Raw genomic sequence first — 21,169 nt, forward strand, 5'->3', positions numbered from 1 at the left:
AGGGAGATGAGAGAGAAGATTTTGGAGATCAGTGATTCCTTTATAGCTTTATATATGCAAAGTAATGGGAAAATACCACAGGAATTATTATAGCTTGATTTGAGTTAGGGGCATGTTGCTTATCAGACTTGCCAAATAGGTATAATACAAAAGCAACAAGCATATTTGAGAAGGTATAACTGAAAGTCACTGGTAGGCTAGGGTTTATTAAATAAAAAAAGGAAGGGAATAGGGTCCTGATATGTGGGTCTGTGCTGGGGTCTATACTGTGTGATCCTGCTGAAGTCAAGACCCATGTTTGCCTGAGTTCTTCATCTGCAAAATGAGCTAGAGAAGGAAATGGCAAACCACTTCAATATCTTTAGCAAGAAAACCCTAAATGGAGTTAGGAAGTATTTAGATACAACTGAAATGATTCAACAACAACATGCATGGGTTTCAAATTTTTTTTTTGTTTGGTTTGGTTTTTTTGTTTGTTTATTTTTCTAAACAATTGTAATTAAGGGACACATAGCTAGTAAGTGTTAGGTCTCTGAGGTTGGATTTGAACTCAGGTCCTCCTGACTCCTTGGCTGATACTCTATCCACTGCACCATCTAGCTGCCACCCAGAAGCAATCTCTTTAAGATATGACAGGGATGAGATCAGCATTCCTGGAGGGGATGTGTATAGTGATGGAATCACAGATGCCTTGGAGTAGTGACCTAGCTAGTGCACTATCTTTGGGCAAAGACATAATTCAAATAAATGCTAATTTTCATTTACACAGTCCTGAGTAATGTTTATTAGTCACTTCTTTCCCATTTATTTTCCTATATTCATCAAGGGAGCTTTATAATCTAGACAAGTTGTTTCAAGGCATTTTATCTCCTAACCCAACTCACCTTGTTTCACATCAGAGAAAATTGTTCCTTAGACTCTAAGAAAGAACAGCGAATAAAGTTTTAAACACACACACACACACACACACACACACACACCCTCATCTTTTCACTTTTAACAATTTTGGATGGCTTTTCTATATTGAAAAATACTAATATAAATATTCTTGACTATGTCAGACAGGTCAAGTCACTTCATCTTTCAGGGATCCAGTCAATTGTCTAAGATTATAAGATTATTAATTCATCACTATAAAAGAAGGTACTGACTTCCATTGATAAAAGGAGTTTTCTTTTCCTGAAATCCCTATATGAATGAAATCTCAGGTCTGTTTAAAGAGCAAGGACAGGGAAAAAGCATAATGCCAGTTTAGGAGACAAAATGGGGAGGTGTGCAGGTTTCTAAAGCATTGTGTTAGTGCTAGTACCCTCCCACTCTAGCTTGGATATCATAGTTTCTCCTTCTCTTTCCTTTCCCCCTTGCTCCCAGAACTTAGTGCAGTATTACTTTCTACATACCACAGGGCTTTTGACTTTATCATTATCCCAAAGGAATTTTTTTGTGTCTTCTTTGGGTTTTTTTTTATCAAATTTCCTTTTTTAAAAAAAGTTATATACTTAACAAAAATTAACAAACATGATTATTTCCATATAGAGAGAGAGAACAGGGAGGAAAAAAGGACTATCTGGAAAGTTAATCTCTAAAGGATGTATCAAATTTAATGCCATAATACTTAATGTTCTTGCCTATGCCTCCTTCTGACCTTCCTTTTTGCTCTGTTTTGTGTCTTCAAAAGATTTCGTTGATGTCCTTTTCTTTGTTTTTTATCTCTATCATTATATTCATTCCTTCTCCTCTTTCTTTGCACAAAAAAATAAAGTCCCTCCCTTAACAAATAAGTATAGTCAAACAAAACAAATCCACACATTGGTCCATGTCTGAAAATATGTCTCATTCTGCTCCTGTCATCCATCACTTCTCTCCCAAGTGGTGGGAAGGATGTTTCATCATCAGTCTGATGGAGTTATGATTGGTCATTGCATTGATAATCTTCAAGTGGAAAATGAGGTCATGTTTGTCTTTTTTTGAAATAAGAAAAGTCATATGCTCTTACATTTGTAATAATCATATTGAGCAGTTATGACAAATATTTGGAGCAAATCCAAGAATAATTTTTTTTACTATAAAAAGCCTAGAAACTTTCCAAATACAGCAAGTTGATTTCTTTATTTTTTTGTTTTGTTTTGTTTCATTTTGTTTGTTTTGTTTTGTTTCTGGGATTAGAACTCCCTTTCTCACCCAGTGTAGAAATGCAGATACCTGATCCTTCTACTTTATCAGCATGGAACTTTGTCCTACTCCATTCTGACTTGGGCTGATTTACTCTTCCTTAGGCAACTGAGTAAACCCCCACATACACACTCTTAGGGGCTCCTTATCTTGATCTCATACTTAGGGTGGACACCTGATCAGCTTTAGCCCTAATGTAGCTAAGAACTCTTGAATTTAAGCTATCAAAATAACCTCAGTCTCCCTGGGCAGATCTCATAGGCTTGTACCATCACACTCAACTAGGATAATTTCTTAAGATTCATTATTGCTGTGACACAATGAAGAATACAAGAGAATGGCCACAGCTATATGCCATGCCTAATCTCATTGGGGAGCCCCCATTCAGAATCTGATCAGTCTAATTTTGTGTGGCTTTTCTCCATTGAAGAATCAGACAGAGACAGGAATCGATGGCATTGTTTTCACCATTCCTGGGAATTAAGACTTTCAGTGAATCAGGTTAATTATCTTTTATGGTCCAATATCTGGTTTACCCGTGAGATATAACCTAACATGAGTCTGTTACTATAAAATAATAAAGCCCAATTCAACCTAAATATTTTTTATTACTATGGAGCTCAGAGTTGGCTTTTCTCCTACCTAAGTTGTGCCTCTCCTCGTGGTCCATGCCTTAGTCCAGTGGAAGTCATATAAAAGGTCTACAATTCACATATATCAAGCAACAAATGTATATTGAGTACTGTATATAAAGGATAGTACTAGTTGCTCTGGAAAGTACAACAAAGCAGGAAATATCAACTCAGGCTTCAAAGAGCTTCTGATCTAGTTATGATGATACTGTATCACAAATAAACAATTCTCAGAACAATTTTCAGTTTAATTTTTTAGAATGATACCAAAGAAGTGGACCATGTTTTAAAATGCCTTCCATGATATTTTGACTTAAATGTAATAAAAGCATATTTTTTTGTGTTGCTATTTTAATTAATTTCTTTATTTCCCTCTCTCCCACAGATAATTTTCAGGACCAGATGAAAAGAGAACTAGCATATCGAGAAGAAATGGTACAACAATTACAAATTGTAAGATATATTTCTTTATACTTCAAAAAAATTTTTTGATTTATTTTGTTTTTTTATTATATTTCTTTGATTCATTTTTCTCTCAATTGCTTTGAATGCTAATTACCAAGAGATTACTTAGACATAGGACAAGCAGATGTGTTAGTATGTTTCATCTATCTGTAACTCCTTAATATGTATCAATAGACAGATGTGTAAATTGACAGTGTGGGATACAGAGACTTACCTGAATCTCTCATAATTTGTATTTCACAAGCCCTACGAGTTCTACAAACACAATACATAGTGTGTGTGTGTGTGTGTGTGCGTGCGTGTGTGTATGTCGATTAAATTCATATTAAGAATGATGACAAGAAACAAAGGATTTCTGAATGAAATAAAACTTCTTAATTTCCTTAGGATAATGATTCTTATTATTTTATAATACCCAAGATCTACTTATACAGTAACAGAACTTAGCACAATATCTAACACTTGTTGGTGCTTAGTAAGTCCTTATTGACTGACTGATAATGAATAAATAAGAATTATTTTTCTGAAGTGATTACCCTCTCTCTCTGAAACTCTTTTCTGATATAGATCTCTCTATATATATTATTTTTCAGCAGTGCTTATGAGACAATTTCCCAAGCTTGTCATCTTCTATCTATAAAATAAGGAAAATATTTCTTTCCCTAAAATATTCATCAAATATACTGAACTACGTGGATAGAATCCTCTTTTTTTAATATTCGGGGCATGGCAATCAGTATAACTTATATTGCTTGTTATTTTGAGATTTAACATTTGTCCATGTCTTGTTCTTCATACCATGGTATGTCTGTATATATCTATTTGAAATATTAATGTTAGCCTGTCTATCTATCAATTGATCTATCGATTTATCTAGCCATCTCAATTTTTCTACGAGGAATGTTTTTTTAGCATTTTGTTATATCCGTGAAATTGTTTTTATATTTGTGAAGATTCTTGACATTAATATTATAAACAATCTCACTTTATTTCCAATTTTGAGGACCACTTAAAAAGTGGTTGTAAGTTAGAGTTGCATGAACAATTTTGCCAATTTCATTATTGACCCAAGACACTCAGGAACCTCAGCCAAATCTGCACTTCTCTGAGTAGATACTTAGCTTTTAAACAGACTCCTTCATCTCCCTACTTGTATTTTTTAATTATACTTGTTTATTTTGGTAGCTATACCCAAATTCAGCAAAAAAAAACTTCATCTTCTTTAGTTAATAGCCATTCTTTAGGGAGCTCAAATCAATCAATTTGTGGCATTTTTGCTTTTATGTTCTAGAACATAACAGTTCTAAACTTTCTCATCCAGAATATTTTTGATTATCTCCTATAATCAACCTAGTGAGTAATAAATATATATTGCAGATTTGAGGAAACTTTCAAATTATCAAGATTCATTATTTAGTTTGGGGAGGGGGGTGGGTTCTGGGACTAAGGACTTAAAAGTTGCTGCAAATTCCAGTACCCATTTTTAGAGTCACAAAAGAGAAATTATCATCCATTGTAGATTTGATACAAACATAAAAAACATCAATTAGAATAAAACTAATCAGAGCCTGATACATTGTTCTCATTGCCACTGACCAAGATGCCTAAAGTCACTTATGTAACTTTAATACTTGAATTCTGCATCTATATTTTTGAAAATGGAGATAACATGTTGCCAAAGTTTCAAGGAATTATTATTGTTAAGTAGGAAAAAAATTCAAAGTTCTTTAAAATTCTTGGAATGTGAGTCAAAGTATTATCACTAAGAATTAGCATTATAATCTTTTGCAAAGAAGTTTTCTTGTCAAATTTGACAAGTATTCATTCTAAATGATTAGTATATTTATATAATTATTAGAATAATTACTCATGGAACAATTTGGGGGAATGCTTATGAGCCATTAAAATTCCAATTAGTGGGGCAGCTAGATAGCACAGTGTAAAGAGTACCAGTCCTGAAGTCAGGAGGACCTGAGTTCAGATCTGATCTCAGACACTTAACATTTCCTAGTTGTGTGACTCTGAACAAGTCACTTAATCCCAATCAAGCAAAAAAAGAAGAAGAAGAATTCCAATCAGTGCTCTAAATTATTGTTGCGATATTGTTACACCCAATCAAATTTGGCAACATTTTGTAGTAGTCTTCATTCTTCCTCAAAGTCCTATGCTCTTTTCGAAAGAAGGAGCTGACTCCCAAAACTTAAGGGCCCTCTCAAAGACTCTAAGAGGGCTATCCTACCTGAACTGGCCTTCCTGAAATCTGGCTTCATGGTCTGGGTCATTGTTGTTTCTTTGTCCCCAAATGAGGTTCTTCTAGTCCAGTCTCCTATTTTCTTCCCTCTGATAGGTGACAGCCTCTAAGCTGTAAAATCCTCTTTAAAATATGAATAATGTCACATGTGCTATTTCTTCTAGATAATGTATGTCCACTTTAATGAAGGACATTACAAAGTGTTTATTAATTTTATCTTATTTATTATCTTTGAAAGTTAAAAAGACAGCATTACATTATGATTAGAGAGCTAATTCTGAATCAGGAAGTAAATTGAAGTCCCATCCCTGACACATACTGGCTGTGTGATCCTGGTCAAGTCACTTAGCTTCTCAATTCTCAACTAATTAGTGAAGATTCTAAGTTGAAAAGTGATCTTCCTTGGTAAAGAAAACTTCCTGACTTTCTTATATCTATGAATTCATGAAATCACAGCCATGGTCCAATATATAGAACACTGTGCTAGGTGTTAGGGATGTTAAAACAAAACCAAAAATAGTTCTTGCCCTCGGTGAGTTTACAATCTACTTGAAAATGCTTTAACTCAGCTGAGTAACCCTGATGGGAAACATTTCAGACACTATTGGGAAAGTTATTTTTGGACAAGTGGGAAAGTGACATTACAGCAAGCTACCTAGTCTATCCGCTTATAGTTATTGACTAGAAAATCAAGACACCATGTGATATCAGCAAACTATTGCTCAAATAAATTATCTGGCCTCTGATCAATTGGCAGAAGGAAATATCATGCACCTCCCAAAGTGCCCAAGGAAAATCTAAATCATTTTGTGGCTATTAATAAATTATCAGGCTTTAAAGTTACTAACTTTCATCTTCCTTGAATCATTACACTCATAAGTGAATATAGTTACTATGAGATTAGTCTGCCCTTTGAGGCTAGAATAACTGAGTGCAAATCCTCTTAAAGTTAGTGAGTACTTTGTTAATTCAGAAAAGAGCCAATTCTTTATATCCTTAAGATGACATAAAAGCACATGTTAATTCTGTAATTACTGGGAATTCAAATACATAAATCCCTCTAAACTCTGTGAAGATTTCCGAGGAAATCTGCACTATGTTGTTATACTGTGTTTATTTTATTCAAAATCACATCTAGAATACTAACTCTTCTTTATTCCATTAGTAAAATGTGAAGTGGTGATCATGATAGTCAAATGAATCATATGTAGTTATGGAAAAGGGAAACCATATGCAGACTTAGGTTAATAGTTTTTACATGTGTTCACTTATGAATGAAAATAACTTACTAGGACCCAAGTTCTAAAATGTACAGATCAAAGTAGATATTGAAAAATACATTTTTAAATGAGGAAAGAAAGACAAATATTTTGGAAAAACAATTTTAGATACTTATACTTAGAACCTTCATTTCTAATCCAGATTTGCCAATGAAATATAACAAAATGTTTTTCCTGAGGCCTATATATATAGAAATTTGAAAATCAAACCAGCTTTTGTCAAAGTTTATACTATTTTTTAAAAGACTTATTTACCCATTCACAAGCAGTATAATAAAAATTCCCTTTACTTAAAAAAATTAGTAACCATCACACATTAGGATCGGAAACAAGAAAAGAGAACTTGAATCCCAACCAATAATCTTTTGACAAAATTCCTTTAAGGATCTGAACATTCATCCATATATATGTACCCATGCGTGTATACATGATATATGCATGTATGTGTCTCTATGAATATATGTGTGTGAGCATTGCAAAAGCATGTGTATGTGCATTGTATACCTTCCACATAGTGACTTTTGCCATCATGGTTTCTATATATCATGGGTTGGCATAAGAAATTAAATGGGAATTTGGGGAGAGTGTTGTGAAAGCCACAAATAACATGCAAAAACCATCAGATAACACAGAAAAAAGTTTAGAAATGCAGAAATGCATAAAATATATGTATAGTATTGTATAATGTTAACCCAAATTTTACAGTAAGGTATTATATAAGAGAAAAAGAAAAAAATTCAGACTTCTCTGGTATGAAGGGAAGGTCAAAATAATTTACATGAATTTTCCATACACATGCTGTTTCTCTAACCCCTATGATGTGGAAGGGATAATTGTATGTGTGTGTTTGTATTTGTATATGAAATTATACATATATATATATACACTCACACATACATATGTGTATATATATCAATATATCAATAAATGTAGATAGGTAGATAGATAGATAGATAGACAGACAGACAGACAGACGGATGGATGGATGGATGATAGATAATCTTCTAACAAAATCTATTAGACTCCTTCTGGGTATTTGCTTGCTAATGTGGCAACATGTTTAAAAAGCATGCCTTTTTGCATTAGCTACCACTGTAGTTTGTTATAGATATGCGCCTTCTCCAATAAAGTTCCTGAAGGACATTGTAAAACTGCAATGCGGAGCATATGATAAATGACTAAACCAAAATATACATTCAGTGAACTTGCAGCTTCGCTGGGGATGCAGGTAGGCAGGGGAAATGGGTTAGTCTCCATGTGCCCTCTGCTGTTCGGCTAGGTAGCTGCAATTTCAAGCAGCCTCCAAGTTCTTCATTAAAAGCTTCAATTAAAATAATGTTCAATCAATAGATTTAATTTTGATGTTTCGTTCACTGTGGACCTGTAAAAAGGTAGTTTACAACTTCCTGCCTGGGGGAGTGGAACAAGCGCCTCATTCCTGGGAGAAGGGATATGTGTCTTATTCTGTGCCATGGAAGCTGGGGCTGGCCATAGCCCAGGTCTCTCGTGATAAGGCCTTAGCTTGGAGATTCTCCAGCATTAACTGGTGGGACCTGGCCCAGGTTTCTGCCAATTGAACACAGAGGAGTTTATGCTAGGTTTTTCATTTTGGTTTTGCTTTTTTGTTTTCAAATGGAAGTAAAAGGACTTCTTTTGTGCATCTGGACTTAGAGACAGAAAGATCAAATCCTGCCCCTGACACTGGGCACTGGATACAGAGTGACTGTATGACCTTGGGCAACTCAAACCAAAACATCTCTTTTTGAACTTTATCTTTGCTAAAAAGTTCCTAGAGAGAATACCTAATTCTTTTAGTTTTATTTCCAGTCAGAAGGAAACTTGATAAGTAGTTCCAGACTTCCTTTTTCCTCCAGGTCCATTGATTTTGCTGGTGTAGGGAACTTCTGGAGAGGAAACTCCTATAAATATAGATCTATAAATATAGATCGTCAACTATTGGGCCATTTGTGATCTTAGAGAACTGACTGGGGCCTTGAGAAATCAGATGACTTGCCCAAGATCATACAACCAGATTGTGCCAGAGACAGCATCTAAATCTAAGTGTAGAAGTTAAATTCAGGAAGACCTGAGTTCAAATTCTATCTCATAAACTTACTAGCTTTGTGACTCTAGGCAAGTCACTTAATCTCTCAGTGCCTCAGTTTTTTCATATGTTAAAAAATGGGATTAATAATAGTACTTACAACATAGGATTATTGTGAAAATCAAAAACTTAATATATGTGAACTTTTTGCAAACCTTAAGGAAATATATAAATTCAAGGTACTGTTATTCGTATTACTATTATTCATTATTATTACTATTAGTATTCATTAATGTAACTATTTTATTATTATTAACATTACTATTGTTATTACTACTAATCATCATAATTATTACTACTTTTTCCTCTTCTTCCTTATCCTACTTCTCCTGTTTCTTTTTCTTCTTTTCATTCTTAGTTTGGCTCTCACTCTATTATGCTCTCTAGCTCTAGATTTCCAAAATAAATTCTCTAAGTGAGATATTGACAAAAAGTAAGCTTGCAATACAACATATCTTTTTTCAAAGATTTTTCATCCTAATTCTCTATCATACATCTAACAGATAATCAGTGAATATTTAATTGTAAAGATTTGTTCTCTGTCTTCTTTCTCTCTGCATGAAATCGGACCAAATTCAGAACATTGAAATAGGACTAATTCCTGTAGTGATGAATCTGCAGAAAAAGTGCTCATCTTTACTATTATTCTCCCAAACCTCTCATTTTTGTTCCACTTAGAGATGTTGGAGTGTTTGGAAATTTTTAAGACAGGATGGTATTTAGCTTCTCTTTTTTCTTGCCAATCTTGGGGATTTGGAGCATTTGCAAAATGAAAAGGAAAATTTCCCAAATTTCTCACATTGATAACAATTTCTCTGCAATGACTGGCTTATAAGCAAACTTCTTGGCTCCTGAGCAGGCTAATTAAGTATGGCCTTCCACACTTAGCATACACCTAGATTTTTATGACCTGAATAGCCTTGGTGAGCAATAGTATCTCAGGCTCATGATGTGATCCTGATTTGTCATTTGTGACATTGGAATGATGCGTTACTTTGAGCTCTCAATTTGTGGTTGCTTAAAAACAGCAAAACAATGGAATCCACCACGGACATTGATTCTATTCCTATATTCTTTTTTTAAATATTTTATTTTATTTTATTTAATAATAACTTTATATTGACAGAATCCATGCCAGGATAATTTTTTTTTTACAATATTATCCCTTGCACTCGTTTCTGTTCCAATTTTTCCCCTCCCTCCTTCCACCCTCTCCCCTAGATGGCAAGCAGTCCTATATATGTTAGCTATGTTGCAGTATATCCTAGATACAATATATGTTTGCAGAACTGAACAGTTCTCTTGTTGCACAGGGAGAATTGGATTCAGAAGGGAAAAATAACCCGGGAAGAAAAATAAAAATGCAGATAGTTCACATTCGTTTCCCAGTGTTTTTTCTTTGGGTGTAGCTGCTTCTGTCCATCATTTATCAATTGAAACTCAGTTAGGTCTCTTTGTCAAAGAAATCCACTTCCATCAAAATATGTCCTCATACAATATCGTTGTTGAAGTGTATAATGATCTCCTGGTTCTGCTCATTTCACTTAGCATCGGTTCATGTAAGTCTCACCATTCCTCTCTGTATTCATCCTGCTGGTCATTTCTTACAGAACAATAATATTCCATAACATTCATATACCACAATTTACCCAGCCATTCTCCAATTGATGGGCATCCATTCATTTTCCAGTTTCTAGCCACTACAAACAGGGCTGCCACAAACATTTTAGCACATATAGGTCCGTTTCCCTTCTTTAGTATTTCTTTGGGATATAAGCCCAATAGAAACACTGCTGGATCAAAGGGTATGCACAGTTTGATAATTTTTGGGGCATAATTCCAGATTGCTCTCCAAAATGGTTGGATTCGTTCATAACTCCACCAACAATGCATCAGTGTCCCAGTTTTCCCGCATCCCCTCCAACATTCATCATTATTTTTTCCTGTCATCTTAGCCAATCTGACAGGTGTGTAGTGGTATCTCAGAGTTGTCTTAATTTGCATTTCTCTGATCAATAATGATTTGGAACACTTTCATATGAGTGGTAATAGTTTCAATTTCATCATCTGAAAATTGTCTGTTCATATCCTTTGACTATTTATCAATTGGAGAATGGCTTGATTTCTTATAAATTTGAGTCAGTTCTCTATACATTTTTTATTCCTATATTCTTTAAGAGCCTGTATGCTTACTCCCTATTGCTTTTTCCTTTAGAAAGATTGTCTTTCTTTCTTCCTCCTTGTCTTTCCATCTTCATGAAATACTTGACTGATGCTCTTAAAATGATATCTCTCTCTTAATCTAAAATCATTAGTCTTTGAAAACTTGTGATTGAAGATGACTTCTTGACCTTGAGTGCAGGAATAGGAAGCAGAGTCCCTGAAAGAGGGGTTTTTCTATAAGGATATAAGTAGGAAAAATATTGAAAGCAAAACTATATATTTAGTACATTTTCAAACCCAATGTTCTTGTGTTCCTTCTGTCTTCTATATTATCTTCTAATATGTATATAGAGTCCTATTTAAAATCATATCAAATCACACATTAAAAGAAAGAATAAATGATCCCTGGGCCTTGGGAAATTATAATATATGGTGACCCAGAAAACTGAGATTCAAAACTTTTCTATCCATATCTGGATGGATGAAGTAACTGTGCTAGATATGTGTTAAGGTGCTTTCAATTTTCACTGAGATGATATCATTGACAAAATTGAATGATTGTTTCCATCAAAATTTGCTAATGGGTAATTGTTTATGAGTATAGATACAGTCTTATCTCCAAACATCACTGATACTTGGCCTCATCTATCTAGGGATCTTATTCATAAGGGATCTTCTTATGGATTGATAAAATTGGCCATATTTGTGTTTTCTTTGCACACTGAGATTTGGGAGAAAAGTTTCACGAATAGGCAAAGCATGTATTCAAATCCATAGTACAATCAAATAATTTTCCTTATTCTTTTTTTCTCCATTATGACAGCTATCTTCCCCTACCTTCTTCACTTTTAGCTCCCCAATAGAACGTAAGCTTTTTGATGGCAGACACTAATTTTTTTTTGCTTGCACTAGTATCCCCAATACTTAGCACAGTGCCTAGCACACAGGAAGTGCTTATTGACTTAGCGGGTTTGATTATCCTTTCCTGCTTGTACATGTCAGACAAGTTTCATATTGCATAAAACATAATATGAGCTGAAAGGTGAATTTCCATGTGTTGTCTACAGGGGACAACTTACTACACAATTGGATTTTGGCATTGACGTACTTTAAGAATATACACATATATGTGAATATATTCCTTAAGTTCTTTTTGTGTAATAAGCTGAAAAGTTAAATTGAGCCTCTGAGGATAAAAATAGAGATCATAGTGAAAGGTACCTTAGTTGCAAATATATTAGAAAGACAAATTTAAATAATCTAAATTATCCAAGAGTGGTTCAGTTTTAGTGATTTGAATTTCTGCTGCATAAATCAAAATGGCAAGCAGGATTTGGCCTCCATTCAAAGTCTCTATTTTATTTTATGCGGAAGTTATATTTTCAAGTATCATTTTCCAACCAATGCTACTAGTTTTTTATTATTTTAAAATTGCCTACATGTTACACTTCATATATTGCTATTTAGTTCTATTTGTGATTTCCATTTATGCCACATTCCTCGGAAAAGTACTCTAGATTTATGAATCTATATTCTACTTTGACTGGGGAGATCGCTTAACTTTTCCATGACTCAGTTTTCTTACCCAGAAGAAATAAATAATACTGTTGACTGAAAGGACATAGTGATCTGACATATTATCTATAGTGGCCAACTTCCAATGTCTCCACTAATGGGGTTTCAACTTTGAGGTCTTTTTTTTTAATCAGTGATATTTAAACAAGCACATTTTAAAGTTCACTTACTCCAGGATAATTGAAGATCTTTCTGTTTTAACAAAGCTCTTTCCATTGTAAAGTTTCACTCTTGGGAATTATCTATTTGCATTAAGATTGTCTAAAGTTTATCAAGAGCTCTGCATTAGTACTTTGTCTTCTTCCATAGCTGCTCTAAGTAGTTTTTCTTGTGTTTTTCTTACAGATCCCCTATGCAGCCAGCTTGATCAGGAAAGAGAAGCTTGGAACGCATCTCAGCAAGAGCTAAAAGGTAAGACAGCCAGAAAGAGAATCTTTTGGAAATCTGATCTATCAGTGATTGTAATTGCTCCTTATTGATGCATTACTAGGTCAAGGGCAATGAAAAAACTCCATCTGTGTTTTTAAAGAAATGTCTTGATGGATTTGATAATGTCTAGAGGTCTCTACTACATAGCATATGCTGAAATTAAAATTTGGCACCAGTCATGTACCTTTTTTAAATTTGAAAATAGGGTACTGAAAATAAGGAAGTTACCTTTTCAGATTAGAAAATAGATTCCTATTCTTTTGTGGTGTGGTGGAGCTTTATGTCATGGCATTGCCCCCTATCCTTGACTTGATATTCTGATTAGGTATATAATGTTTATTAAACAAGTGCCCAAAGGCAGCCTCTCATTATGTATGAAGAACCACTTCTAGACCAGGAAAATCTGTGTTATAGTCCCACTTGTGATGTACTAACTATATGACCCTCCAAATCACTTAACTGCTCAATATCCTTGGCAATTATCTGTCAAGCAAGTGCACCATTTATTAGTAGAAGAGTTTCCCACCGAAAGTTCCCTAAACCAAAGAAATCACAGGTTTAAATACAAGTGCCAGGAACTGAGACTAGCTCTTTACTCAAGCAAAGCTTTACTATACCTAGAGTTCCAATGATTTGAAGAAGAAAAGACATGGGCAGTATGGGATCTTTTGTGATATCAATGATGGATTCCTGCTACAAGCCCTGATATTTCTCTGTACTAAGGTAAAACAGCAACACAACTCACACCCTTTAAAACATTTCTCCTCTGTAATGTAAGAGATATAATAGTTCACAAATTTCTCTCCTGCCAACAGAATTTTATCCCCAGCACATATATGTCTTTTGCAACAAGGAATAATAGAGACTATACTCCAAAATCACAGTGGCTACCTAGGCTCCCTCTGAATTGGGTTCAAGGCTACATCTAATTGACTGTACCTCCCTAGCTGCCCTGAACAAGACAATGACTTCTCAATATTATGGGCATCTTAAGGCACAAAAAAAATCCTGAATTACTAGGAGTAAGTTTCTAGTAAGAAAAGATATATGCATTTAATGGTTTGTGTAGAGGAAAAGGTATATATCTAATGACAGGCCTAGAGAAAATGCAGGGAATATGATAGATACCCTTTCCTTCTGAGTTAATAGATTAGGATGACCCAGGCACACTGACTTGTGAAATCATTAAAACTGAGGAAAAGCTCAGACCTTAGAAAAGTAAAAATAGAAATCATAGTGACAGATAGCTTAGCTGAAAATAGCTTAGACAGGTGAATTTAAATGTTCTAAATGGTCTAAGAGCAGCTCAGTTTGGGTTTCACACCATAAATAAAATAACAAGATGGTTAGGCTTCCATTCAAAGCCTCAGTATTTGGAAATACTTTTCTATTAATACTAGTAACCAGCTGAAATTGCTCCTCATATATGAGGGCTTCCTTTTTTCACAGTTTGGTTCATTACCATTTGAATAACACTGCTCATTACTTTCCTTGGGAGAATACTTAAGAGTCTTATAGGATTCATTGTAGAGAAGTATTTCTTTATTCCAAATTTTTATGGAATCATAGAATTTGAATTGAAAGTGATCTCAAAGGTCATCTGGATAAATATGGACCAAAACTGAAATCGCCTAGATGGCTTCCTCAACAATTGGTTAGCCAGCCTCTCTTTAAATTTGTCTAATGATAGAAACCCCATTGCTTTTTAAAATAGCCCACTCCACTTGTAGAAAACTCTAAATGTTAAATAATTTTTCCTTATAATAAGCTAAAATAAAATCTGCGCTCTCTCTACAACTTTTGTCCGTTGCTCTTGGTCTGTATCTGAAACCAAAGCCAAATGAGTCAAATCCCTCTTCCCTCTCCCACTGTCTCCTCAGATACTTATTCTCTGCTTTCTTTCCCTCTTCCCTCCATCCTCACCCCTCTCTCTCACACACACATGGATTCTCTCCTTCAGACTAAATAGTTCCTTCAACTATTGCTTAAATGTCATGACTTCAAGTCTCAACATCAATCAACAATCACCTAAAAAGCATTCATCAAGCACCTCATCTGTGCCAGACAATATGTTTAGGCACAAAGATAAAAGAAAATGAAATAATACTCCTTCCAGGGAACTTGAAATGTATATAAAAGGAAAAATGACATTTAGGGTTATAGAAATAGAATAGAATAGAAAGCCATTCATTCCCAAAACCAGAAAATATTGGGTTCAAGCCCCATTTTTGACTAATAGTGGCTTTGTGATGCTGGGTAGGTCAATTTAACTTTTTTTGCTCTAGGACAAAGATGTCATTTAGGTGGCTGTGACATTCTTGAGTGTGACCTGAGCCAAATTAAAAGGTAATTTAGATATAGTTAACAAAATAAAAGTACAAAAAAAGTTAAAATTACACTTTAAAACTCTCAATACATGACCAATATAGATCTTTATGTATGGATTTGTGGCCCCTGTTTCTGTTTTGATTTTGACCACTGATCTTGACAACTCACTTTTCCTGTTAAGTTGCAGAGGGTGACATCCTATATTGTAAGAGTTTACTTATCTAGAAGTTTTCAATATCAACGAAATCACAGATCCAGTCCTTATCTTATATAAGTATATAAAGAAAAAATATGTGCAAAATAAATATAAAGCAAATATAAAGTAAAAGACTGCATTAGCAGTTAGAGGATCAGAAAAGATATTAGGTAGAAGGTTGCTTAAAAGCTGTGGCTTAAAAGAAACTAGTGAAATTAAAAAATAAGTCAAGAATATGGAAATATGTTTAGAATTGCACATATTTAAACTATATTGTATTGCTTACTGTCTCGGGGGAGGGAGAGAATACAAGGCTGCAATGCAAGGTTTTGAAAAGGTGAATGTTGAAAATTATCCTTGCATGTATTTGGAAAAATAGAAAGCTATTATTAAAAGATATTTTTAAAAAATAGTCAAGTTGGTGAGTACATTCCAGGCCAAGTCAAGGAAACAGAAAATTAAGGGTCATGAGTGAAGAAAAGAAAGAAAGTCATTGTATCTAAACTATAGAGTACAAAGGGGAGAATAATGTAAAATCAGGCTAGAGCAATAGGCTAAGGTCAAGTTATAAAGGTCTTTAAAAGCCAGAATGTATTTTATCTTAGTGGCAAGAGGGAACTCTTAGAATTTATTGACTAATATGGTTAAATATGTTCTTAAGGAAATAATTTTGGAAAGTGTGCTGAGGATAGATTGTAGTGGGAAGAAATTTGAGGTTGAGAAACCAATTAGAAAGTCATCACAACAGTTCAAGTGAGAGGTGTTTGAAGATGATGGCTGTATGAGTAGAGGAGTCCTATGGAAAATGCTGTTAAAGTAAAAATGAGATTTAGCAAATGATTGGCTGTGTGGAGTAGAGTGAGGAGTTGAAGATAAATCAGAAGTTGCCAACCAGAGGGACTAGATGAATGATAGTATTCTCAACACAAATAGGGAAGTTTAGTGGAGGGGAAAAGTTTAAGCAGAAAGATAATTATTTCCATTTGGGACATACTGAGTTTGAGGTGTTTCTGGTACAAACAGTTTGAAATATCCAAAAGGCACCCAGTAATGCACGACTATAGTTTGGGAGACACTAGGGCTGGATGGATAGATCTATGAGTCATCTAAGATGATTATTATTAACCACAAGAGAACAAATTAGGTTGCCAAGAGAAAAAATAAAGAAAGAAAGAGGTGGGTCCAGGACAGAGTTTGAGATTAAACCTATGGTTATAAAGTGTGATATAGATAGATGACAATCTAGCAAAGGGAACTGAGTAGCAAAAGTCACAAGAAAGGTAGAAGAACTAAAAGATATGAAAACTCAGATAGTAAAGAATATTCAGGAGGAAAAGAAGATTAACATTATCAAATATAACAAAGGGCTCAAAAAAGGATGAGGATTGAGAAAAGATCATCCAATTTCACAATTCTGAGATTGTTGGAAACTTTGGAGAGAGAATTCTCAATCAAGTGATGAGGAGACCAGATTTCTAAAAGGGAAGGCAATAAATGTAGATACCTTTTATTAGGAGTTTGGCTCAGAAAGGACTAATATTAGATGATATGATAGAATCAAAATCTAATTAAGGGTTTTTTTTTTTAATGTGGTAGATGGGCTTGTTAGGAAAAACAGGAAAAGAAGTACTAGATAGAAAGAGATTGAAAATGAGAGAAGTAGGGATTACTAAGGAACAATAGAGAATTGACATGATCCCACTTGTGTTTTAGAAATATTTGGCAGCTTTATGAAGGCGATATTAGAGATATAGGAGACTGGAAGCAGGGTGACTAACTAGGACACTATTATAATAATGTAGGTGAGAGCTTAGAGCCTAAGCCAGGGGGGTTGATTATGTGAATGGAGAAAATGTGATTGATAAGAAGGGGGAGGGTAATAGAACTGATCAAACTTAACAACTGATTGGCTATGAAAGATGGGGAAGAGAGAAAAATAAAGCTGGACTGGATTTAGGAACTTAATTGGCTGGAATAAAGATGGTACCCTTACATATACAGAAAGTTTTGAGGAAAGGAGGAATTGATCGAACAATAAGCATTTATCAAGTATTTGCTATGTGCTAGATACTACATTAAATGTTGAGGATTTTTTAAAAAGCAAAAAAATGGTTCCTGCCCTCAAGGAGCTTACATTCTAATTGGGAAGAAAACACACACATAGGCAATATAAATATTTAGATATAGATCGATAGATAAACTGTCGATGCAGGACTGGTGTCCAAAAAAGATTGTCTGGTTAATCTTTGATCAAGTTAGATAATGTATATAAAGTACTTTGCAAACCCTAATATCAATATAAATATTAACTATTATTAATTCTGTGCTTTGGTTTCTTCCTTAAATATGGGAAAATGATCCTTGTATTACATAACTCATAGGTACTGAAACATCTGAACAACAACAATGTCTAAGACACTGTGCCAAACACTGGGGCAATACAAAAATAAGAAAAATGACACAGTTCCTGTCTTTAAGAAGCTACTTTTAAAAATTAAAAGTGACTCTATGTGACTCTAGATGAGTCACACAACTTCTCAATGCCTTGGCTTTCTCATCTATCGAATGGGGATAATAATAGCATCTGTTTCACAGGACTATTACAAGGATCAAATAAGTTAACATGGGTAAGGCTTTACCCTATTGAATTTTTCTCCAACAATTCAAGTTATTTCATAGAACTATTCTTATCCACATATAATCCCTTTGATATTTATTTTCATCTTCATTCTGACTATGGAAATATTGAAGCACTGAGAAGAGTGGAAGTAATGTCCAAGTCAGATGACAAAAGCAGGAATAGGATCTAGGACTTGGAACTTTCCCTTTCTTGTTAGATAAACATAACCTTTCTAGTTAGAAAATAAAGTCATGAAAGGGAGGACTGGTTAATTTTTTATCTTTGTACAACCCTAGAACCTAGCATATAGTAGGTACTTAATAATGTTTGTTGGTCTTAAAGACTGATAATTATAGCTACTGCTAAGATTTTTCTTCTGTAATTTTGAAGCAGAGATGCTCAGATCACAAAATCTTGAAGCCCATTTTATTCTTAGAAAGCTCTAATTGTTTGGTCTTTTTCTTTATCTTGAAGCTAAATTTGTCTCTTTGCAAGGTTTAATTTGAAAAAGATTTGCTCATTAACTTTCTATGTATGCAATCGTTGTGATAGGCACTGGAGAAATAAATGCGAAAATGACTGAACACTGCTTACCTTCTAGGATCTCACATTATATTTGGGAATGTAACAAGTAAAAATGATAATTAACCTCTAACTTCCCAGTGTCTCAACTTCCCCATCTATAGAGTGGGGATAATAATAGCATCTGTCTCATAAGGTTATAAAATAGAAGAGATTGAACTGGAATAGAGGTTCTTAATTTTTTGTGTATAATGGACTCCTTGACACTTTAGAGAGACAACTCAGGGATTGGGAAAGCTTCCACAGAATGTATCATTTTCCCTATAACCTTCCTTTTATGGTTCATGAGGCTTGTTCTATTCTTATATTCAAGTAGTATTCCTTAATTCGACTTCAGGAAATTTCTTCTTCATTACCATAGGCCAGGCTTTTACTAACAAAGCGAAATGGATGATTAAGGCAATTACTGGATAATTACTGGATCAATCCAGGAAGAAAGAGGAGGCAATATAATAAGGTAGAAAGAACATTGATTCTGAAGTCAGAGGACCTGGACTCAGATTCTGCTTCTAATATTCAGTACCATCATGAACTTGGGAAAATTCATTTAACCTCCCTGGACCTCAGTTTTCTTATCTATAAAATTAAAAAGTTAGACTCTATGGCCTCTGAAATCTCTCCAGTTCTTAGATCTACAACCTATAAGATATTGACCTGAAATATCAATAATGGCAAAAGTACTAGCTAGGAGTCAGGGGACCCAGGGTTAATCCCAGTTCTGTGACTTGCTGGATATGGCATCATACTTAGAGTCGGAAGTGATCTTAGATATCATCTAATCCAGAGGTTTTTAACTCTATAGGAATTCGTAGATAATTGTTTTCCTATGCAATCAGTCCTATGTATTTTATTGTATTCATTGAAAGCCATCCTGAGAAGGGATTCACAAGTCTCATTAGAGTATTGAGGGATCTATTACACAAAAAAATATGAAGAACCTCTATTCTAGTCAAACCACTTCCACTTAACAAATGAAGAAAATTTGAGATTAAGTAACTAGCTCAAGGTCATACATGTCACACAGTAAGATATTCCAACTGAAATCTAGGTTCTTTCCACTATCATACTGACTTTCTTCATTTGTAAAATGAGGAGGGTTACCCAGATGACCTCTAAGGTCCCTCCCTCTCTATTATCCTAAGTCATCAATGCAAAAATAATTAAGCTGAATTACAATAATCCTAGCCTAATGATTTGAGTCCTTTCAAATCAAGGGGAAAAGACTATTAGCAATAATAATTGGCATTTATATGTTGTTCTAAGGTTTATAAAGTGCTTTACACTTGTTATTTAATTCAATTTTCATAACAACCCTGTGAGGTAGGTGCTATTATTATCCCCATATTAAAGATGAGGAAACTGAGACAAGTTAAGTGACTTCTCTTAGAATCACTTGTCTAGTAAGCATCTGAAGAACTCAGGCCTTTCTTGAAATCCAGCTATCTTCTGTAACATCTGTGGTTTTGATGCCACTTGTGTGTGTGTGTCTGTGTGCGTAAAAACTATTCATGTTGTTTAGTAACTGATACTTTCCTCGTGGTGATTTTGTTTCAATACACCATCCTTGCAGACAACAGGGATTTCTCTAAGTAGACCCTTGTGCTTTCAGAAGATTAGTGGTTACTTAAATGCTAAGCTAAATCAGCCAAGCAGAGAATCACAACCATATTGTTAGAAGCAGTCTTAGATTCTCAATGTGCCAAGCTTGAGAGGGATAGTCTCAAGAGGAATTACAAAATAAAAAATCATTATACCCAGGGAGAGAGAGAGAGAGATTTGGTCTCGTTCAGTGACCACAAGTCACCAAATTAGTGCTGATACATTAAAAGTCTAATGCAAGGATGACCTTTAAGCTGGCATGCTGCATTTCCACCCACTAGATTCCACTATGGCTATTAAGAGGAAGAATCTTTTCCAAACCACAGGCAACCCATTGAATAAACTGCTGAGTTTTGCTACATACTCCCTCTTTCTATAAACCCTTTTGGCTTTGCCTGAGAACCTAAGAAATGTCAAATTGAATCAAGGAAATGGTATATCCAAACCAGGTCCTTAAAGCTTAAAAGCCAAATATGGAAGAGCGGAATTGTTCTTGGCTATAGTGTAAACTCTAAAAAGTAAAGGTATGGAAAAAAAATTAACTTCCTTCTTTAACTAGCACCAAGCTAGTGCTTGGCAAATAATAGATACCTAATAAATGTTTCTTAATTGATCGACTCTTGAATTAATTTAAGCATCTCTTGGAGTAACAATAAATGAATGAATGAAAAAGCACTGAGCAAAAGACAACCTAGAGAGGGTAATGGTGGCCAGGGGAGAATCTGGAATTTGGTCTGGAAATCACAAGTCTCATCATTCCATAGATAGAATCA

General features: G+C 34.4%; 1 protein-coding gene across 1 annotated transcript in view; it reads left to right on the forward strand.

The window, feature by feature from the left end:
* Positions 1–13,050, forward strand: part of SKOR2 (SKI family transcriptional corepressor 2) — a 45,101-nt gene extending 32,051 nt beyond the window's left edge. The window contains exons 6-7 of the mRNA XM_051996258.1: positions 3,190–3,257; positions 12,988–13,050. Of these exons, the coding sequence (XP_051852218.1) occupies positions 3,190–3,257; positions 12,988–13,050 (131 nt within the window). The remainder of the gene's footprint in view (positions 1–3,189; positions 3,258–12,987) is intronic.
* The last annotated feature ends 8,119 nt before the right edge of the window (positions 13,051–21,169 follow it).

The sequence above is a fragment of the Antechinus flavipes genome, chromosome 1, assembly GCF_016432865.1.
Source record: "Antechinus flavipes isolate AdamAnt ecotype Samford, QLD, Australia chromosome 1, AdamAnt_v2, whole genome shotgun sequence".
NCBI classification, from domain to species: domain Eukaryota; kingdom Metazoa; phylum Chordata; class Mammalia; order Dasyuromorphia; family Dasyuridae; genus Antechinus; species Antechinus flavipes.